At 56.7% G+C, this 20793-nt stretch overlaps 11 protein-coding genes across 11 annotated transcripts; 4 read left to right on the top strand and 7 right to left on the bottom strand.

The window, feature by feature from the left end:
• Window positions 1–34: 34 nt before the first annotated feature.
• Window positions 35–856, bottom strand: CCMA1212_004965 (Copper transport protein ctr4; the record flags this gene model as incomplete). The annotated part of the gene is made up of 3 exons (XM_073702246.1): window positions 35–86; window positions 168–631; window positions 707–856. 3 exons carry the CDS (start codon window positions 854–856, stop codon window positions 35–37), a joined length of 666 nt encoding a protein of 221 aa, XP_073558690.1.
• A 1122-nt stretch (window positions 857–1978) lies between these two features.
• Window positions 1979–2568, bottom strand: CCMA1212_004964 (uncharacterized protein; the record flags this gene model as incomplete). The annotated part of the gene is made up of 2 exons (XM_073702245.1): window positions 1979–2396; window positions 2480–2568. 2 exons carry the CDS (start codon window positions 2566–2568, stop codon window positions 1979–1981), a joined length of 507 nt encoding a protein of 168 aa, XP_073558691.1.
• A 901-nt stretch (window positions 2569–3469) lies between these two features.
• Window positions 3470–3727, bottom strand: CCMA1212_004963 (uncharacterized protein; the record flags this gene model as incomplete). Its single annotated transcript, XM_073702244.1, has 1 exon — window positions 3470–3727. The coding sequence occupies one exon, from the start codon at window positions 3725–3727 to the stop codon at window positions 3470–3472; it is 258 nt and encodes an 85-aa protein (XP_073558684.1).
• Window positions 3728–5180: 1453 nt separating this feature from the next.
• CCMA1212_004962 (Zinc-regulated transporter 2) lies at window positions 5181–6702 on the bottom strand (the record flags this gene model as incomplete). The annotated part of the gene is made up of 3 exons (XM_073702243.1): window positions 5181–6355; window positions 6424–6582; window positions 6663–6702. 3 exons carry the CDS (start codon window positions 6700–6702, stop codon window positions 5181–5183), a joined length of 1374 nt encoding a protein of 457 aa, XP_073558685.1.
• An 818-nt stretch (window positions 6703–7520) lies between these two features.
• On the top strand, window positions 7521–8480 carry CCMA1212_004961 (Quinone oxidoreductase 2; the record flags this gene model as incomplete). The annotated part of the gene is made up of 1 exon (XM_073702242.1): window positions 7521–8480. The coding sequence occupies one exon, from the start codon at window positions 7521–7523 to the stop codon at window positions 8478–8480; it is 960 nt and encodes a 319-aa protein (XP_073558686.1).
• An 819-nt stretch (window positions 8481–9299) lies between these two features.
• On the bottom strand, window positions 9300–11520 carry CCMA1212_004960 (C2H2 finger domain transcription factor dvrA; the record flags this gene model as incomplete). Its single annotated transcript, XM_073702241.1, has 2 exons — window positions 9300–10944; window positions 11021–11520. 2 exons carry the CDS (start codon window positions 11518–11520, stop codon window positions 9300–9302), a joined length of 2145 nt encoding a protein of 714 aa, XP_073558687.1.
• A 65-nt stretch (window positions 11521–11585) lies between these two features.
• Window positions 11586–11828, top strand: CCMA1212_004959 (uncharacterized protein; the record flags this gene model as incomplete). The annotated part of the gene is made up of 1 exon (XM_073702240.1): window positions 11586–11828. The coding sequence occupies one exon, from the start codon at window positions 11586–11588 to the stop codon at window positions 11826–11828; it is 243 nt and encodes an 80-aa protein (XP_073559038.1).
• Window positions 11829–12352: 524 nt separating this feature from the next.
• Window positions 12353–13625, bottom strand: CCMA1212_004957 (uncharacterized protein; the record flags this gene model as incomplete). The annotated part of the gene is made up of 2 exons (XM_073702239.1): window positions 12353–13081; window positions 13563–13625. The coding sequence occupies 2 exons, from the start codon at window positions 13623–13625 to the stop codon at window positions 12353–12355; spliced, it is 792 nt and encodes a 263-aa protein (XP_073559035.1).
• Window positions 13626–13880: 255 nt separating this feature from the next.
• On the top strand, window positions 13881–14340 carry CCMA1212_004956 (uncharacterized protein; the record flags this gene model as incomplete). Its single annotated transcript, XM_073702238.1, has 2 exons — window positions 13881–14101; window positions 14184–14340. Coding segments are annotated over 2 exons (378 nt in total), but the record flags the coding sequence as incomplete, so codon positions are not given.
• A 3167-nt stretch (window positions 14341–17507) lies between these two features.
• Window positions 17508–19262, bottom strand: CCMA1212_004955 (uncharacterized protein; the record flags this gene model as incomplete). The annotated part of the gene is made up of 2 exons (XM_073702237.1): window positions 17508–18506; window positions 18579–19262. The coding sequence occupies 2 exons, from the start codon at window positions 19260–19262 to the stop codon at window positions 17508–17510; spliced, it is 1683 nt and encodes a 560-aa protein (XP_073559037.1).
• A 939-nt stretch (window positions 19263–20201) lies between these two features.
• On the top strand, window positions 20202–20633 carry CCMA1212_004954 (uncharacterized protein; the record flags this gene model as incomplete). Its single annotated transcript, XM_073702236.1, has 1 exon — window positions 20202–20633. One exon carries the CDS (start codon window positions 20202–20204, stop codon window positions 20631–20633), a length of 432 nt encoding a protein of 143 aa, XP_073559036.1.
• Between the last annotated feature and the right edge of the window lie 160 nt (window positions 20634–20793).

Raw genomic sequence — 20793 nt, 5'->3', positions numbered from 1 at the left:
CCGAGTCGATGCGTGGCAATGCAGCAGCCCGCGCCTAACCGCAGCAGACGGTAGCACAGCTCGTGGCACTCGTCTTCTCCCCCGAGCTACGGAACAGGTCAGCATACACACGAGGCGAGGGGTGTGACGCTTCCGCGTCTTTCCGCGTGGATGGCTTTCTTCCTTACCCAGCGGTGAGCGGCTCCCAGTGGAAGATGAAGGAGCCAATGTAGGCCCCGATGAAGATGCAGATGATGAAGTAGCCGTTGTAGTACATGGCCAGCAACATGACAATGTACGCGACCGCAAACTGAGCCAAGTGCAGCAGCGCGCGGATGGCCTGCTGGAGCACGCTGGGGCGGAACGGCGGCACAGGACGAGCTGCCTCCTGGCTGGTGACGGACTCGCCGCCGGCAGGCTTCTCCGGCTTGGCCGCGACGGCGACGGGAGCGGAGGAGGGGGCGTCTCGGAACCTTGCCACGTGCTGCTTGATCAGGAAGCGGTCGTATTCCTTAGACAGGCGACGGAGGAACTCCAGGGCGATGACGAGCAGGATGACGCCGATGCAGGAGCCCGCGAACATGCCCTTGGAGGTGATTTGCCAGTGCTTGGAGATGAAGCAGGTGTTCATGACGTTCCAGTTCCAGAGCATCTGCGAGGGAGGTTTGGTTAGCTTAGCTAGCCCTTGGTATCTGGTATCTGGCATCTGTGGTCGTTGGTTCGGTACCGAGATCTTGCAGAGGCCTCCCTTTCCCATCATGGCGCTCATGTCGTGGTCCATGGCGCTGCCGGTGGCAGCGGCGCCGGCTGCCGTGGTGGCAGATGCCATGTCCATGGCCATGGTGGTGGTCATGCCCGAGCCCATGTCCATGTCCATCACGGCCTGCTGCGGAGAGGAGGAGGCGAGCTGGAGGAGGCGAGCTGCGTATCGGGTGTGGGATAGAAGTCACGACGGACACGAGAGAAGAGAGAGAAGAGTTCTCTTTTGTCTGATGGAGAAACGGACGAACAGGAACAGCAGAGGCGGCGTTGGAATCTGACAAGTTAACGCGCAAATCATAAGCAAAACAGAACCAGGTGCTGTTGCGAAAAGACAGGAGGAGCTGCAGCCGGCACCAGGGCGTGGTATTTATACGGCCGGCGCATTGACCGCCCCTCGTGGAAACACAAGCATCGAATCCCATCCAACTGCCACCTGTTGGACGAGTTTTCAGCCGCATCGAGGCACCCGGAAGCGCTGTCGAGGGCACTGCCAGCTGGCGCCCTTGGGGGGGGGCATCTCCCGTGAAGACTCGCTGTAATTCCTACCTTGCCTTTGATCTGTTTTGGATCTGTGGAAGCTTGTGAAGCTACATGTGCTTCTCCAGGAGAGTCAAAGGAATGGAAGACATGGACCACAGCCGGGGACGTTCTCTGAGCGATGGTTGGGCCAATGCGGCTGCGGGCGTTTGAGCAAGTTTTTGGAAAAGTCGAGCGCAGTGGCCTGATGGACAAAGGCTGCCGATTTTGCGATATGCATGTGCCTTATATAGCCGTTGGGCTCTCTTTGAGGCTTGTTCTTTTGTCAAATCAACTTTGCCGTCGTTGATGTGGAGGACGTGATATCTCGGGCTGTCATACGATGATGCTCTTCTATGCTCCTCCAGGCCGAACGTGCCAATGTAGTCAAAGATGAGGGCCATCCTGAACAGCGTCAGAAGGCATCAAGGTGGGAAAATACATCAAATTCACCTTTACGAGGTACAGACCAGTATCTGACTGCGTATCCCAGCCACAGGCCTGATATACGACGCCGACTCGTCCCCAACGCCTCGTGTTACCATCCATCTCAAAAATAGAAAAAAAAAAGTCAACGGCCAGAGTGCCGAGACAAAGCTCTGCCTCTATTCCGCCTCTCCTCGTGAAACCGCCTCAAGAACCCCAGAGAACCACTCTCTCGGGCAATCCATTTCCATCCCAGCCTCCAAAATCCAAGTCGAGATGTAGTCATCCGTCCTCCTTACTCCTGACTCGAATTGGAGCTCGAGCTAGAGCTAGAGCCCGAACTCGAGCTCGTCGAATCCTTGGCCCGCTCCTCAGGAGACGCAACAGCCTCTCCTTCTTCTTCTCCCTCCTCCACAGCAGCAGACGACGCTTCATCCGCCTGCGTCACGCCGTTCTCCCGTCGAGAAGGAGGGACATACACCGTCGGCTCGAGAATGACGTGCTGCGAAGCCGAAGCCGAAGCCGACGACGACGCGGACGCGGACGAGCTCGCGCGCTCAGCCGCGTCGTGGGGCGTCATGGCCTCGACGATGGCGGGCATGTTTTGTTCGGTGGCCCCTGAGATGGCGACGGGGGCGGCGAGGGGGGGCGTGGTGGCGATGGGGTCGGGGAGGACGCCAATGTGTCGTGGGTCGTACTGTTCGGGCGGGATTCTGGGAATGAGAGTGTCAGCATCTGTCGGCACCTTACAGAGGCCTGAGGTAAAGGAGGGATTATCAGGGTTGAGGAGACGTACTGCGGAGGAGGCGTGGCAGCTCGTTCATGCTGGTCATGCTCGCCGCGAGAAGCGGCATTCGAGGCCTGGCTGGAAAAACAGCAGCCCATCACGATAAGTGGCAGAATGTGTTATACTTGAGGGCGTTTGAAATCTGGTTGATGTTGTTGTTGTTGTTGTTGTTGTTGTTGTTGTTGTTGTTGTTGTTGTTAGGGATGCAGGTTTCTTTGCGCGGATAAAAGGGGGGGATGGTGGTTAGGTGGGAGCGGGATATCTTGCTTTCTTCTTCTTTTTGCTTCCTCCAAGCTTTCGCCCTTTGCTTGAGGAGAGAAATGAAAAAGCTGAACTGATTGACTGACTGACGGCTCGGCAAGTGTGAGCAAGCTGGCCGGGGCAAACAACTGGCCACTCTTGTACCACTTGGATCGCTGGCTGGCTGGCAGCTGTCAGTCATTTGGTGATGGCTGGGGGACCCCGTTTGGGAGGCTGGAAAACTACATCTAAGCTTGTGTCCATTTGCGTTCCGTCTATGCCGCGCCTTGTTGCTATTCTACTCTTTCTTCCATTGGATGCATCTTTGTTTTTTTCCCATCTGATTCAGGGTGTACACGCACGCATACCAAGGCAACGGCAGACAATGGCGGCGTTGATGCTGGTATTGTTGCACCGGGTGAGGTGAGGTGAATGAGTGGCTAAGCTTGCTTGACTTTTGTCTGTGGTCATGGGATCTTGTATTCATGGGTTAATTCATTTATATTATCCTGTTTATGCCTTTATTGTCGCTAGTATAGGCTTCGTAGCAATGGTTCATATGCCAGTTGTTGAAAATGGCGATGCCTCCAGATAAAGGGGGCGTGTTGAGATCGAAACGACCAAACAATACCCCTGAATGGTTGCTGTGGTCAGCCAGTTGGAATTTTCGAAGCGATATGCCCTTTTCCTTTGTAGACACTTGTCTGATCCAGTCTTTCCCCGTCGCTGGTGTATCCGAGATCACAAGCGCCAACCGGTTTATCGTCTCACCACCTGCGAAAGGACTTGAGCATCATCAACAATGGCCTCTTGCTCGTCATCCTCATGAAGAGAAGAAACATCGTCATGACCTCCCGCATGCTCGTGGCCCCTGAGGCCTGCTTGGTAGCCTCCATCGCCACCTCCTGTCGTCTCATCCAGCCAAAAACCCATCTGGTCCTGGGTGTCTTCATCGAGGCCCTCGTCTCCGCCATCAGAGCCTGTAACAAACAAGAATGTCATTAGCACATCTTCCATTTCTGCTTTATTTCCGTGACAGGAGATGGATGCCCTGCTTACCGTAACTGGATTGCCTCCTGCTATGTTGACTCCGATGGTTTTTTTGCCTCTTCTTGTCGCGACTGGACTTGCTCTTGCTCTTCTTCCTCTCTTGCTTCCTGTCCTTTCTCTCCCTGTCCTCCCTCAACACAAGCCGTGAAGATCCACCTAGAGAATGGCCTCGAGAATGGCCAACTCGGCGTCGAATAAGAATCTGTTCGTTGTCCTGAACGGTGTAGAAGTACTCGTATTCGACAGGCGCACAGCGGGGCTTTTTGGAACTGCGAAATGATTTCAATGGTAAACTTGTTTTCTTTTCTTTTCCTTTCCTCCACCACTGGTCGTCCGTAACAAACGACACAACGGAAATAGAATAATGCTTATTCTGTCTTGGCTTGGAATAAGGGGGAGGCTTACGAGCGGGAGTGATGGCGTCGTCGGGAAGGCGGGACGGGTCCGGAGAAGCAGGAGCCCATTTTGCTGTGTTGATAGAAAACGAGATGAATATTGCTGTTTGTTTATTCGTGAAATAGGATAAAGTATGCTCTGCAATGTCCGGCAGGAGAAACACCATGAGAGGAGATCCAACAAAAAAAAAAAAAAACAAGACGATTCCAGGGGGGAAAAGAGAAGCAACTATACACGCCTTACCAGCGTCATGTTCACACGCGAGGGGCAGCTACTCAGAGAAGGCTCACCTATGGCGGTGCGAAAGCTCTTGATCACGACGGATGTCTCTTCTGTACTTCATCTCCCCGTCCTCTCTTCGTGCATAACCCTCCTGTTTCTGCGCTCTTAGCTACGGGGATGACGGTGAAGCAGTGTATTCGGTAGAGGGCAAACGGGCAGGAAGCAGAGGGCAGTGGTGAAAAGCTCGGTGAAGTGGAAGACGGCAGAGAAGCGTCACTTGTTCATCTGACATCACACAATAGCATCTCAGAGGAAGGCTCATGTTTCTGAAGGCTTCAGTTTTGCGCCTCGACATTCGCGTCTTTCTTGAGGGGCCCCTATTTCATCACTCTCCCCGAATCGCCTCTATGGAAAGCAAAGGCGGAGATTATAGGGAGAAGCGCCAGTCCATCCAGAATCCAAATTACCCTACACATGACCTGAACAAGGCTCAGAGATGAAGAACGACGCTCAACTGATGAATAAATGCAAAAGCATGACCCCTTCTGCCTATAAATTTCCGATAAAAGCCCTTCCTATCTAAAGAGCACATGCTAATGCCGCGAAACTTTCATCTATGAGTTTTGCCCCCCCTAGCCTACCAACGCCGAACGGTGGTGAACAAGATGAGTGGATTCAATGAAAAAGGGGGGGCCAGATAGAAAAAAACCCAAGCCGATACCAACGCAAGAGACAAGTTTTTCAACTTGGCAACATATAACCGCACCCATAAATGCATGCAAAGAACAAACAACAATAAGGGCTACGCAAACGCTCCCACAGCCGCCATGAGCGCAGCGCCGGCCACGACGGAAAAGTAGGCCTGGACGCGCCTCTTGCCCTTCAAGACGCGATAGCTCTTGTCCGTCAAAAAGTCCTCGGCCAGCAGCTGCACCAGCCCCGCGTAGAGCAGCAGGCCCGAGGAGATTGCGTTGGTGGTGCCCACGACGACGAGCCCCGTGGCGCTGCCGGGGTCCCACTTGCGCTGCAGGACGAGGCCGATGGCCTGGCCGATGGGCGTGGTGGTGCCGTAGGCCAGGACCATGAGCCAGGGGCGGACGGAGCCCTTGGGGAACTGGATCGCGGCGATGCGGCTGCCCAGGGCCATGCCCTCGAACGACTGGTGAAAGCTGATGGCGACGAGGAAGACGACAAAGGCCGGGCCCGTCGCCACGGAGATGGCCATTCCTATGAAGACGCTGTGGAACAGGATGCCCGCCTCCAGAAGCAGGCACTGCAGCATCCGCCGCTTCTGCTCCTCGGGGGACTGCACGTGGGTGCCGTCGGAAGCCTCGCCGCCGCCTCTGGCATGCGCCTTAACACGTGAGAGCGAAGAGTATGCGCCGTTCTGAGCGCTTCCGCCGGCAGAGACGGGATCGAGTTCCGCCAGGTCGAGGTCGAGGTCCGAGTCTCGGTCGTCGTCGTCGTCGTCGTCCGCAGACCGTCGCCGCTGCATCGCCGGGCTCGATTCAGGCAAGGGGGAGACATCGGCCATGAGTCCCTCCGAAGCCTCCAGGTTGTCGAGTGAAATGTCGGCCGGTCGTCGCCCCGTCACATGCCCACGCCTGCTACTAGCCATGCCGTTGACGGCCATCGGTAGCTCCCGCGCATCGTTCGCGGCATCGTCCTGCTCATCCTCATCCCAGAAGTCGTGTGCGTGCGAGTGAGAGTGGCCCGCGCCTCGAGCGGTCAGATAGGATTCGACGCCCACGACGACGATGGCGGAGACCATGGCAATGAGGCCGGGAAAAGGCGTGTATCCCTTGCTGAAGAAGTAGGGGAGACACGGGTCGGTGAGGGACGAGAAGGCGGTCGGCAGCAGGTGCACAAAGGCCGTGGCCAGCAGGACGCCGGTGCCAATGTGCTGGCAGTAGAAGATGATGTTCTTTTGGCGATGCCCCGTCGTCGCTCGTCGAGACAGCAGGGGGAAGCCGCACGCTATGCGCAAGCTCGGATTAGCAATCTGGTCTTCAAAAGTGATCCTCTGCTGCGCTGGATTGACCTACCGAGCGTGCTCAGGACGAGAATCAGGAGCAGCGCAAAGATGTGCGCCGCGGTGTCGTACCATCCCGAGTTGTGGCCGCCGCACTGAGGCCGCTCGCCCTCGTCTTGCCGTCTCTGGAGCTCGGCGCGGAGCAGGTGGGAAGGAATTGACGTCCAGGCATCTGTCAAAACGAGCAACAAATCGCATCAGTCGTTTTCTGCGCAAGTCTGAACAAGGCCAGATCATAAGAGCTCCCCTTACCTCTGGCCATCACCTCGTCGACGCCATCCATATCGCGCATCTCGCTTGGCCGGGGCAGTCCGTCCCGCTGGGCATTGGCCAAAGGGGGCTGGTGATACCCTCGAGTCGGGATCCGAGTCGATGCTCTCGAGCAAGCTGCCGGTGCTTCTGCGCAGTTCACTTCACCGGAGCATTCAAAGTGACAGGGAAGCAAGGCTGGAGCTTGAACGGCGGTTGCAGCATAAGGTACATTGGAGGTTAACCAGGGTCCATTGGTGATCGGAAGCACCCTTTTGCGCGTAATCCTCGGCTGAGGCTGTACGACCAACATACGCGCGTTTCCAGACGTTTAGGCCCAAGAGGGCCCGCGAACCTTGAGGGCCCGGGGACGCCACTATTGGAGCGGTCTCGTTTCTTGTCTGGCCTTGGTCTGTGTTTCACAAGCAAGTTCCAAGCTCCAGCTCTAAAAATAAAACAGGGGTCTGGTCTGCACTTTTACATAAACTTCAGGTGTACCTTTGCTGGTACTAGCATCTCGCCCATGTGGTTGCGGGCTAGCATCTCCAGACAAGCTTCGATCTTGCATTAGACTGGTGAATCCTTTGCACGGCATCGTGGAATGCTCGAGAACTTCTCTTACAGATGGTGCCATTGCCCATGCCAGGATGAACGCCTACGTCATATTATTAATATGGAGAGCTCTTCTCTCCGAGCCAAGTCCGTATCGAGATGAAGATATAAAGTGTGCAGAAATCTGTAGCAGCAGCAGCAGCAGCAGCAGCAGCATCCTGTACTTCATTACTACTGACCACTCCCTCCAGGCTCTTCAATCGACACATCAGAACCTACAAATTAATCTCATCAACAACAACCGCCAACATGTCCGTCGCCATCTTCCCCGCCTCAGGAGGCCTCGGCACAGCAACCTACACCCACCTCCTCAACTCCAAAGCCATCCCCGCCTCCGACGTCGTCCTCATCAGCCGCTTCCCCGACAAGACGCCCCAAATCTACCAAGACCAAGGCGTCCACCTCCGCCAGGCCACCTTTGAAGATTCCCCCGCGGCCCTCGAGGCCACCTTCAAGGGCGTCAAGACCCTCTTCCTCATCTCCTACCCCAGCCACAGCCGCGGCTACCGCACGCCCCTCCAGCTCGCCGCCCTCGACGCCGCCCACCGCGCCGGCGTCAAGCACGTCTTCTACTCCTCCCTCGCCTTTGCCCTGCCCGAAAAGGACACCACCAAGGCAGAGGTCATGGGCACGCACCTCGACACCGAGGCTCGCCTGCGTGAAATCGCCGCCAAGGACCCCGGCTTCACCTGGACTTCCGTCAGGGAGGGCCTCTACAGCGAGTCTACCCCCATCTACACCGCCTTCGTCGACCTCAAGGATCCCGCCAGCACCGAGATCCGCATCCCACACGACGGCTCCGGCCCGGGCATCAGCTGGGCCAAGCGCGAGGAGCTGGGCGAGGCCACCGCCGCCCTCATCGCGCAGTACTTCAAGGACCCGGCCAACTTCCCCTGGAAGAACAAGATTGTCATCCTGACCGGCTCCCGCGAGTGGTCCCTCGCCGAGACCGCCAAGGTGCTCTCCGAGGTCGCCGGCAGGGAGCTGACGATCCGCCAGGTCTCCGTGGACGACTACGTCAACCAGCCGCAGGTCCTCAAGTACTTCGGCTCCGCTGACCTTGCTCGGACCTGGGCGACCGCCTGGGAGGCCATCCGCGAGGGCGAAACGGCTTATGTGTCGCCTACCTTGGAGGAGCTGCTGGGCCGTCGTCCTGAGGCGTTTGATGTGACTGTCAAGAACCAATACGCCTCGCTTTCTGCTAAATGAAAGCAGATTCAACAAGATACATAACCATCCTTGCTTATAAATACGTAGTAATAGCTTCTCAAGTATCAAATAACTGATAATATAATAATATTATTCGTCCTTTGGCATTGCCTTCTTGTTCCGTCAGTCACCTGTTTTTGTGAACGGTGGGTACGATCAAGGCCTTGCAGACTATCACAGTTGCGTTGCTACTTGGTATTTGTTACAACGCTGATACCAGGGGCTTCACGAAATAAGGATTGAATTTCAAAAGAGAAAGGAGATATATTGTTGGGGATGCTACTGGGCAGCCAGTCCCATCATGTACAACCTAGGCACTTTGGTAGACTCTACCGACTCTCGAGATGTCCATGCCATATTCGAATCTGTCATGCATCTCAATCATCATGTACACCCAACCCGCATTGGATTCTAGTGAAGAAAAAGACCCTGACCCTCCCAAACTCCTGGATACAATTCCAAAGGCACACGATAAACCAACAAGCAAATAGACAGACTATCAGTCGTGAAAAGGGAGCAACGCGGCCGCATCACAGTCAAAGCTAAAAGGGTATCAAAACATCACCACCTCGCCTGGGCTACTCCAGTCATGTCGTACGTCAAACTCAGCCGGCTCCGGCTGCGCGAAGATACCTGCCATCCCCGTTCCATTTCGTAACGTCAACCGTACTTTCATCATTCGGCCCGGATTCACCAGAATGGGAGAGTGCAAAGCATATCAACCAGTTTCAGTCTCGCGTTTCCGCGTATCCGCTTGTAAACGCCGCTTATAAGGAGGGGGGAAGGGAGGGGAAAAGATGAGCGAGAGCCGTCAGCCGTTCAGTAAGCCGTGGTGGTGGAGCCTTCACTCGTCGCAACAGCCACCAGCGCTTCGAGCCGTTTGAGCGAATCGGGATTGTTCGAGCGATCTTGTCGAAGAGGTTGCTGCTGCAACTGCTGCTGTTGTTGCTGTTGCAGCTGCTGTTGATGCAGCTGCTGTTGCTGGTGGTACTGAGGATGTGCCTGTTGCTGCTGCTGTCGATGTTCCTGGGGCTCTCGTGCTGGGAACCCGGAGAAGCCGGTAAAGTTGGGATGCACCATTCGCTCAACAAGATGGTGCCGGGGGTCCTGCGATGACTGATGGCCGCCTCCATGAGCCGCTGGATACCAGCCGTGACCCCTTGGCTCCCTAGCCAGGGTGGGAGCAGACATGGTATGCTGATGGAAGGATCGACTGGGGGTGGCTGAAGGGGGGACCATATGGCTCGGCCTGGGCTGCTCTTGAAATCGGACGACTGGTGGGTTCGGGCGTGCCTGATCGACGTTTTGGACCGCTTTGTGGACTTCAGATGCCCACATGCCGGCGCTATCGCGAGGAGGGGTCTTGGGCCCTATGTCAAGACGGCCCAAGCCGCGCTGGAGGCTGACGTCGTACATGTTGAGGTTCCGCCTCTCGTCAGCTTGTATGGCCTCCATCATCGGCGGTCGAGGGGCGAGCTCAGGATCGACAGCCATGGGAGACGGCTTGCGCCTCGGCGGCGTGGTGGAGCGAGGGAGAGGATCAAAGGACTCGATACCGGGAAGGCGAAGGTTGGCTGGAGGCCCGGCCGGGTTCGCAATAGGCGGAGGGGGGTTGAGCCTCGTCGACTGGCTGACGACAGCGTTCAGCTGGTTACGGCTGTCTGGGTGCCAGGTTCGCCGCCGCCATGCCTCCTCGCCGGTGCTGGCAATCGACTCTCGTCGGGATGAGAACCCGGAAGGCGCAGCAGCAGTCGGTGACGCAACGATGTTCGCACCTTGAGGCGCAAAAGCCCCAGCGTTGGAGCTGTTCATGAACGGGAGCCCAACGGGCGAGCGGCCTGCAGGCTGACCGTGAGGGATCTGGGGAAACTGAAACGGGCTGCTGCCTGACGGGACGCTCAGGCGACGACCGGGCGTCCTAGAGCCCGCGACGTACATGCTATGAGATCGCGAGTGCGCCGCCGGAGACGTCACACTTGCGCTCCATCGCGGGCTGCTCTGGGCCGTCGAGAAGGTGGCAGAGGTTGGCGTGCTGTATTCACCGGGACTCTTGGGTCGGTAGGAAAAGGTGCTGTCCGTGCTACTGCGGTACGACTCGATAGACATCCTGGAGCGGGGATCGGCCGCCATGACGAGTGGGGCGGGTCGTCGACGAGCATCAGTCTGCGGGCTGTAGGCCGAGGCCACGGAGGTGATGCTGGAAATGCTCGAAGTCGAGAGGGATTTCGAATGTCCACGGACAGGTCCGCCAGCGCTGCCGCCAGTGGACGCTCTCGCCCTGTTGCCGGCTTGACGGACCCTGTCAGTCCTTATCTGACGCTGAAACCTGGATCCGGTGGCCGCAAGGGAGTCGATCGGGATATCTTCGTTGACGTGAACGGTCTGGGCATGCTGCCGTAGGTTGTCCAGCCTCGAGAATCGCCTTGAGCAGTGGCACTGGAAAGGCCGCTCTCCAGTATGTTTCCTAGCATCTTGTTAGCATAACGCCTTGGGACTTTGGCAAAGGAAAAAGAAGGTGAGATGGGTATCCGTTGGCTTACCGTATGTGCCTAGCCAGATGCTCACTCCGAGTAAAACTAAGATTACATGGCGGATAGTCGGTGCAGAAGAAGCGCTGGGACTTCTTCTTCTTGCTGGACCTTGTGCCATCGGCGTTAACACTCTCGTCGTCGGAGCCGGCGCCGTCATCGACTGCGCCGCCTTCTCCATCCGATTCATCCATGTCGACGTCGAGCGAGCTTCTGTTGGGCGACTTGGAGCGATGGGAGCCGTCATGGTGCAGTGCGTTCTCGGGAGGGTCAGGAGCGGGCGGAGCTGGAGGAAACGAACTCGGCGGCAAAGGCCTCTTGCTGGCCATGTTGATGCTGCTAAAGGTGGCTCGCGTTGGCGTCTTTCCGTCGTCAGGCGAGCCCGCGGGCTGGAGCTGCTGTGACTGCGGCGCGGTGCTGGGACGAGGAGTCGTGCTTCTCGGAGCCATCATGTCCTGCCTGGAGAGGTCCGCCGCCATGGGAGTGTTGACTGGGCGAAACGCAGCCGCCATGTTGGGCGCACCGAGGCGACCAAGCAGTGACGATGGGCTACGTTGACGGCGATGCAAGAGGAATGATGGCGAGCGTCGGCGGGTTCGCCGGTTCGCAGGCCGTCGGCAGTGTCGTGCAAGGTCGGAAGAGGAGGAGGTTTGCGAGGGAGGTGATGCAGCACAGGCCGATTACGCAAGAGAGCAGGGTAAAACAGGGTGGCACTTTGTCGACCTCTGCGGGCACCACCCAGCGAGCAAGGCTGCGTGCGTACGGCACAGTCAGGCACGTCTCCGATCGTTGGATGAGACCGCCGGAGCCCGCACGGTAGCGGCAGCTTGACGAGCCACTTGTTGTCTGAAGAGTGTTGCTTCAACGAGCACAGTGAAGCCCGGCACAGGATTTCCGTGATGGTTCGTGTCCGTGTTCCGCGTCCACTGGGAAACCGAGCTGGGAGTTGATGTTGGAGTTGCAGGGCCAAGGCAACGAGCAAGAAGGCTGAAGTAGGGCCGAGGGGGGAGGGGAAGAAAAAAAGGTGGTGGGGGAAGTGTTTGAGGTCAGCAAGGGCGGAGGAGGCGAAAATCAGGAAGGACAAGGGGGCGGACAACTCGGCCGCCCGAAACTTTGAAGCTTTGTGCTGGGCAACTTTTTTGGGGGGAGGCAGCAGACGAGAGAATTGGAAGGGAGAGAAAAAAGGCAAAACGACTGCGAGCCAAGGTAGCAAACGCTCGAGGCGGATGGCGGCGCTCCTCGTTGGGCTTGTTGACCTGCTCACTAGACTAGTAAGGCTCTGGCAGTCGTCAACGCCGGAGGATCAAATGGAACGATGACCCAATCTGAGGTGCCAAAAGGCTGCTAATGGAGGCACTGTTGGTGGCTGCGTGAGAACTGGGGAATGGCGCCCCTCACCAGCCTGCCCCGAAGCTGCTTCTGCTCCAGTGCGTTCCAGGTACCGGCCGGCGAGGGCGAGTACCTGAGCCGACCTGGAGCTGCTAGAGGCCACTGGACTGGTTGCTGACCGGAGGTGGCAGCAGCTGGTGGTGGTGGTCCGCGGCAGTAGTCCGCACGTATCGAGTACCTGGCCGGCAAGGGCTGGGTACCTGGAGACAGGATGCCTGCCTGCCTGCCGCTAGCCGACGGCGTCAACCCGCGCGTGCTCTGCGAGAGCGCTGCTTGTCTGCTCTGGTGCCGGTTGCCTGAAGGCGGTCGCTGCTTGCGGCCAAAGGGCCAGTTTGCGCCGTGGATATCCTCGGACGACGATGGATGGCCCAGTTCAAACTTGTGCCAGTCCTCAGCATCTCCGGAGTGCCTTAGGTACGGTATGGTAATAGCGCTGGACGATGTACTGTGCCTCGACTCCGCTAGCAACAACGGCGGCCAGTTGACCAGAGTAGCCCCCGAAGCCCTCGCTGCGGCCGTGCGATTGGACGATCGCCAGGCCCAGAATCGGAAACCAAAGGACGCAGCGGACAAGCTGGGCAGAGCAGCGAACGAGCCCGGCAGGGGTTGAGCCGCCCGGACCCTGCGATCGGTGACACAGCGATGCGTGCCTGGTGGGCTAGCGCTGGCTGACGACGTCGGTGTCTATTTACTCGATACTCTGCCTGATCATTCCAGACTCTGGCAATTCTGGCTACGAGGATGAGGCAGCAGGTGAGGAATTGCAGACTCTCTGATTTGAGGCTGGCAGGCTCCTCCACGGAAAAATAGGTTCAAGAGACAGACATCGCGATCCTCGGCGGAGGCCGGATTCGGATTCGCGTGGCAGGGCATGGCATAGCATGACAGGGCAGGGCGCCAACCACGCTCGTCACGATTCATACTTGCGAACCGAAGTCCAGCTGGCGAGTCTGATGCCGGGGAGGGCCCTTGAGTGAGTGACGATATCACTTGCGAGTATTGAACAATATATTTGGTGTATCTCGGCCGTCTCGCCAATATTGGTGGCGAGTGGGCCATCAACTATTGATGGCAGACGCCTGCCTGCTTGCAGTACGAAGTAGCAATCGCGATGCTCAACGGCCTTCTCAAAACTCGATTACAGCAGTATTATATAGGGACGTACAAACTGCATTCCTATCAGACCTGCTTGACCTCGCAGAGCGGCTGGAGCGCTAAGCATGTCCATCGTGGATGCGCCCTGGGTAGCCTGTACCTGGAGATACCTCCGGCAGGCCAAGGCACCACGCCATTCTCCAGGTCAGAAATCGACGACTACTGCCACCACTAGTACTAGTATCTAGAACGCGCACAAGTCGAAGGGGGGGCTTGGCCTCCCCTCCGGGAAGGTCGGAATCCTTGTCTGAGGCGCAAACCGCACCCAGATCGCAGCGCGCTACCGGCGGGCAGCAGAGAATGCGCATCCATGTGACACTCGGCAGCGCCCTGCAGCCCGCCCACGGCTCACGACCCTCCATACCTTACCATCTGCCTTACTCGTGCCTCTCGGGGCCTGGTACCTGCACCTAGCCGTCAGACGTTATGCGTGCGTGCTCCGGGCCTTTGCGATGATGCGGACTGCCGGGCCTCGTCGATACGAGCTGGCGAGCTCGCTAACATCTGTGATGACCTGCTGCTACGAGGTCGCCAAGGAATACAGCTAGGGTATGCTGTTCGTTCGTATGCCTGCGCGAGAAGCTTTCAAACATACCACGCCGGATGACAAGAGGCGGCGCAAGCGTTGAAGTGTTGGACCGGTGGTTCCGCCGGACATGGCGGACGGCACATCTCTCTGCTGTCTCGATGATGCATCTATAAGCTCCGGACGGACCAAAGCCAGGCGAAGGATGCCAAAAGCGACACGGACGGAGGACGACATGCCAACCGACTATCCGATGCGCTAGGTCGAACGGTGTCTAGCAGCGACGAATACCCTCGTGCACGCATGCCACATAGAGTTCACGATGCATACAACAAACATGGAGTTGTGGTTGTCAGTCAGTATTCCGAAGCATTCGGTATGGGCGTCACAACAACTCAACAGCGAGGCGAGCCTAAGAAGAGAGCGTGGATGCAGAGTTTCATGGATGGATGCCTTTAGATTTTCGGTTCGAAGCTCGACCTGGTGGTACCTCGACACCAGGCATGTGGAGCAAGGGTACCTGGGGCCTGCCTGCCCATCCCGACGACTGGAGGTGTGACGTCGTCGGTTCCGTTGAACTCGCCCACTTGGAAGGAGGGAGGGGGCCAACGTAAGGTACAGGTCATCTGCCCTGCGCAAACCTTAGCGTGTGCGGCCCAGGCACATCAGCGGCAGTCCAGTGGGCAGGGCAAGGTCCAGGCGACTTGTCGCTCCAGGGCTGGGCTGCTGAACCTGAAGGGATGAGGTGGCCGGAGCAGCCACTCTGGGGCTGGGCTGGGTCGGTCTAGTGGGCGCTAAGGCGCTGAGGCGCTGGGTGCTGCTAGCCTGGAGGTGCTGGCTACTTAGGTGCTGCTGGGCGCTAGGTTTCTAGGTGCTCCATGCTGCTAGGCTGGAAGCGAACGCCCGCTAAGCATGGGCACCCAGGGCCTCAAACTCCATGTTCCGGCTGGATGACGGCATGACGAGACGACGACTTTTGCTTTGCATTCCTCAGCCTGGCTGTTGTAAACCTTTGGTGTAAGAGTAGGCAGCATCGGAAGGAGTTGGAAGGTGCCAAGCTGCTCGGATCGGGAATCATCATCTGCTTCTCCTCTGTTCTGATACCGTGAATGGCTGCCAATGTGAAGGTGAGAGTAGGTAGCACGTGTAATACAGCCTGAACCTTCGTGCGTGCGTGCGTGCGTGCGTGCGTGCACTTGCATTATTGTATGACGAACCCAACCGTGAGCAAGTGACTCGGGATTGCGTGAGGGTGGTCCCTTGTTGCCGCCCAAAGCCCGGCCGCCTGAGCTGCTACGGGAGCGACGAAGCGGATCCCCCGGGCCCATTTTCGAGGCATCACGACTTTTGGGGCCTGGTAGCCCATATAATAGATATGGATTACGCGCCCAACAAGTGAGGCACTACCTTAGTCATCTCACATCGTGGGGCGATTTTACCCAGATGGAAGAATCAGATAGACGAGGGTGATGGCAAACTAGGTCGCAAGAGAACGAGCGAGAGAGGGAAAATGAAAGGGAAAAAAAGGCAAAATTGGTGTCATGGTATGAGGTTCGGAGTAGTGCAAACTCTCTTTGTGCGGCCAGCTCTTGATTGGCTCGGTGCCTACGCTACAAGATGGGAAGCCTCCAGTCATTGAGCCGTGCATGAATATTGACCGAGTTGAGTGTGTTGAGTGCGAGTCGAGACGGGTGTAAGGCAGAAGTTGTAGCCGCATGTTGGCCTGACTGCGTACTAACATGCCTTACCTGAGGTACTATCACCCCAAGGAGAAGGAAGGTATTTATCAGCAATTAGGACGGAATAAATAGGGAGAGAAATGGATGTAATGCTCGTACGGGCTCTTCGAAAGTGTCCACAATTCCGGCATGCAAGCGATCTATCGGATTCGCGACGTCATCCAGAACCTGGTCGCTCTCTGAGAGAGAGAGTTTATGACAAAGCCTCGGGCCTTTTGGACTTTGGGATGCATACACGCACACACTCGCGCATGCATGCGTATTTGCTCGGCACGTATGGAAAGTATATTTTGGACGAGAGTGCTGCGTTTCTATTACCTCGGTTTGCCTTTTGGTGGTTTGCTCGGATGGGTGCGTCTACAAAAGTACTATATTAAGCGAAGGAATTTAAGGTCTTGACCATGATGATGACATGATTGAATGGATGAGATTCCAGCGCCGTGAAAGCGGCCCGTATATATGCGTTGGTGGTCAGTTATGTAAAGTTTGCAGCAAACGCCAACATCGGAAAGGTTCCCATAGGCCTGGATAGATGCCAATATGATTCGGGAGAGAAGCAAGTAGGCGTGAAGCTTCCTTCTGACAGCACTAGGAGCACGTCGCAGGCCATGGAAATATTGAAACCACAGGGAACCGTCTCGGAATCGTCTCGCGGGGAGTTTCGACAGCCTCATGTACACGAACCTACATAGTGTTTTGTATACGGTAACTGTGCTTGGCAGATGAGGGATCGACAGGGATTCCTATCCGACCGAGTTCCTGGATGCGTTGCCGCTCGCATCATGAGTGGCTGTATCATCCGAGATATATGCACATTCTACGTACATACTGTACCTTACATACAGCTCCCTACGGTACTGACCTACACGTACATATAACTCAACACCAGCGTCCTCGATACACGTCTACTACCACACAAAGCGGTGGCCACCACCCAAAGGAAGAACCTCCCCCTTGCTGGCGTCCCCCTTGGCATCAGTCATATGATCCCATGCCGTGCCATGCCGTGCCATGTCGTCAATCCATCGTGCTTGTCCTCCTCCCCCATCCTTCCTCTGTGTCACCGTCGCCCAGATTCCTTCAAAAAAGAATCCCTGGTCGGGGACGGCATCCGCTTACGGTGGCACAGAGCGAGGTTCTACAGGAAATGGGTTCCTGCAACGTCAGCAAGGCATTGCGACATTCGGGAGCACAACCAAGGCTTGTAACAGAAGAACGTATGTATGCGGAGTACACGGCTATTCGAGGGACAGGGACGGAGTGGCATCACATGTATGGATTTCATGCATGAGTGATGGCTCCTAATTAATACACTTGCCGAATAAGTGTCTTTGTTAGATGGCAACTGATATAAAGTCGTGTACTGAAGATAAAATGGTAAAATTGAAGAGTTGTGTCCTGTATATCAAGTATATGTACCACCTCATGCCAAAGGAGGATATTGGCCAGGCAAGCCAGCAGTGTAGATACGAGCAATGCGCCCATCGTCCCAATCGTGATAGTTCATCAAGCATCGCTTTCTGCAAGAATGACAACACACTCTCCCTTTCATAGTTGCTTTGTCCCTCTCTTGTCCGCATTGAAAAGGGCGAGCCGTCACCCATCGAGACGTTCATTGATCTCGTCATTGTTCATTAATACTCTTGTCATCTCTCAGATACTCATCAATGAAAGCAGTCGATATGCCGCTTCAAACATCCAGCATGCTTCTAACTTGCTGCGGCGGAGCAGCAATCGAGTTGGTGGTATCGGCGCTGCCGTTCCTTTGCCCGTTGCTCGCACCGTTTTGTCGGGACGAGCGGCCGCGGTCCTCGTCTCGATACGGAGGAGGTCCGTCTGCCGTGATCTCGGCAATCCTCCGCGCCCTCTCGGTGTCGGCATTGTTGGGGAAAAGCACGCCGGCAAAGTCTTCGACGATGCGCTCGTTGTGTCGGCGCTCCGACTTGCCGGTATAGCGCCGCTGGTCCGTGGATGCCAGGCTCCCGACGCCAGCCCTGTCAACCCGCGGGTTGTTCTTCTGGGACATGCTCGTCATCTCGATGCCGTCGCTTTTGTCGCCCGTCTCACCTTCGCCCTCCGCTTCGAATCTAGCCCTGAGTCCGCGCTTGCCTCCCACCTCATTGACGTTCTGGGAAATCTTGTCTCGCATGGTGTATAGGTGTTCGCCCCTGACGCGCCTCCACCACGCCGGCTTCCTGACGATGCCAAGCTCGCGGTCAATTGTGTCGCCGCGCTGTCGTCGTTGGTTGAGGAGGGCCTTGTCTTCATTGGGGCTCGCGAACCCATATGCGGCTTGCACGAAGATGATGAGCAAGGACGGGCCGTAGCCCCAGGCGAAGATGACCGGCACGATGCCCTGGTAGCGCATGACAGAAAAGGTCCAGTCAAAGGAAATCAGCACCTGGTAAGCAACAAGGGCGCCAGCCAGGGGAATGGTCAGTACGAAACGCAGCGGGAGCGCCTTGGCGAAGCCCAGAGTCCGGTTGAAGACTCCACGGTTCCGCGGCTTGTAGTGATAGATTGAGTGGCGAAGCGAGAAGATGATGGTAAGCCAGGCGATGACGAGACAGAAGGCGCCCGCCTTGAACCGCGCTCCCGTGGCGGCGGGAATCGCCTTGGCAAGGGTCTGTTCTGGAGAGCGCTGCTGCTCCACAAAGGACCAGCTCCGAGGAATGACGAGGAAGAAGTTCTAGATCATTTTATGAGATACTGCTCGAGACGAGATTGGTGTGACCATGAAAAACAAGGGGCGCGAGCTCACCATCCAGGTCCAGAAATAGAACCACAGGGGCAAGTAGAATTCCACCTTGGCGCGCCGGTCGTCCTCGCGGTAGACAAAGGGGTTCGGGTCGACGAATTGCCGCTCCTGCCAGCTTCCCCAGTGCCTCACCGACTCCCACACCAACGCAACGGTCCCCTGGCAGATGAGAAACCAGAAGAAGGAGGTGACGATGATGGGAAGCTCGGGCACATGGTAGCGGTCAATGTCGATGTTGGTGAAGAGGCTGATGAGCGCGCAGGCGGAGACGAAGCAGCCCCAGTACCACTGCCAGCGTCGGCCGATGGGATAGAAGCGCTTTTCCTTGGGGAGATAGAGCCTGCCGTGCTTGGCCAGGCAGCTCAGCGTCAGCATGAGGCCGATGGCATAGGCGACGGCAAATCCAATTCCCGTGTAGCCGCGGACAGCGATCGGGTCAACGGCGCTGTAGCACTTGGTGGCGTTGACGAAGGTGCCGTTGCTGATGAGCAGCTTTGGCTCGTACGGCTCGTAGGTCAGATAGCAGCGCGAGTTGTTGGACAGGGTGCCATTGCTGTAGTAGGTGTAGTTCCAGTGCTCGAGCGTGGTGAGGTTGAAGTGGACGCCGCCAAAGACGGTGTCGGTGCTGTTGTCGCCGCCGGGAAAGGCCAGCAGGTCCCGGGCGTCGAAGACGTCGTAGCGGATCATGCTGTTTGTTTCGAGAAGAGGCTGAGATTGATTCCTCGAATGGCGAATCGCCCGCTTCTCAGCACCTCGACCTCTCGATCACAGGCGGTGATGTCGAGGGAGGATTTCAAGTCGACGACGCTCGTCGCTCGTCGCTCCCAGGACAGAATCCGAGAGCAGGGCGCAGCAAATCGAGGGGGGACAAGAAGGGGGATGGATTAAACCATTGAAGATACAAAGTAGTAGAGGAAGAGGAAGAAATAGAGATGGGAATTGAGTTTTAGGTAGAGCGGCTGGGGCTGCAAGGGCCGTCCAGGTTGGTAGAATCGGAGACGATCCGGCGCTGCCGTGACCGGACCCGAAAAGCCGCACACACCCAAAACACCGATCGCGTGAAGACTCGTCTATAGCGATATCATTCCGCACTGTGAATGCAAACACCGACTTTTGTATGCTGGACGTAGGCGTTGGCACTGGGCAGCAGTGTTAGGATTGATGACGCTGCGAATGGGAAGAGATCGGATTCATGATACCAGTACCGAACAATTCGTGCTTGTTACTATTTGAGCACGACTTCCATCAACATCGGGCTGTTGTCCTATCAAGGTGGATTAGAAATTTTTGGGCTTTACAGCGCACGCCAGCGCTCCGTCTGCATCACCTCTCACTTGTAATCCACCATAGTAGCCGATCTCTACATGTAATAAACTTGGCTCGGCCGTCTCCAACTCCGACACCCCTCATACAGCATCATGTATCCATCTGCCTTCTATCCATTAGTATCCATGTGATCAAGTGCTCTATTCATCCGACGGAAGTCACTGGCTAGCGGTATTTCAGCACACGAGTACAGCAGCGTGCTGCTTCCTTCACAACGCTCCGTATAAGCCGGCTCTCATAGCTCCTCTCGCTATTCATACCTTGTTTCTCCCGCTTCACCTTCGTACTTGATCACCTCAGATGGACACCAACCCCATGATCCGCTGCCAATGCGGCGCCGTCTCCTTCCGGGCCGTCCTCCCCAAGCCTCTCTCCGTCGACATCTGCCACTGCCTCGAGTGCCAGAAGCAGTCGTCCTCGGCCTTTGGCGTCTCCGCTGTCTTCCCCGTCGACGGCATGCTTCCCTTCCCCGAGAGCATACGGGACCGCGTCGGCATGTGGACGCGCAAGACCGACTCGAGGAACACCCTCGAGTGCTATTTCTGCAAGACGTGCGGCGTGCGTGTGCTGCACCGTGGGCTGCTGCCGGATGGGACGTCGCGGCCGACGGTGACGGTCAAGGGGGGTTGCATGGAGGGCTTGGACCTCAACGGTGCCAGGCATATCTATACGAGATCGGCCAGAGTACCGGTGCCGGAGGGGAGCTGGCCGGGGCCACCAGACGAATACTGAGATACGATGACAAGAGACGTCCAGAGGAGCCAAAGAAGGCTGTTTGAATTGCCTCGAAGCAAGTGGCTGAGTAATTCGAGAGTGCGAGGCAAAGCCGACTTCTATCTTTGAGACATGTATATATACTTCCGTTCAGCATCTGCGTTTCATGACACTCATG

This window comes from Trichoderma ghanense (assembly GCF_004382785.1).
Source record: "Trichoderma ghanense strain CCMA-1212 chromosome Unknown scaffold_5, whole genome shotgun sequence".
NCBI classification, from domain to species: domain Eukaryota; kingdom Fungi; phylum Ascomycota; class Sordariomycetes; order Hypocreales; family Hypocreaceae; genus Trichoderma; species Trichoderma ghanense.
Note: the sequence above shows the minus strand (reverse complement) of the source record. Positions and strands in the feature narration are given on the sequence as shown.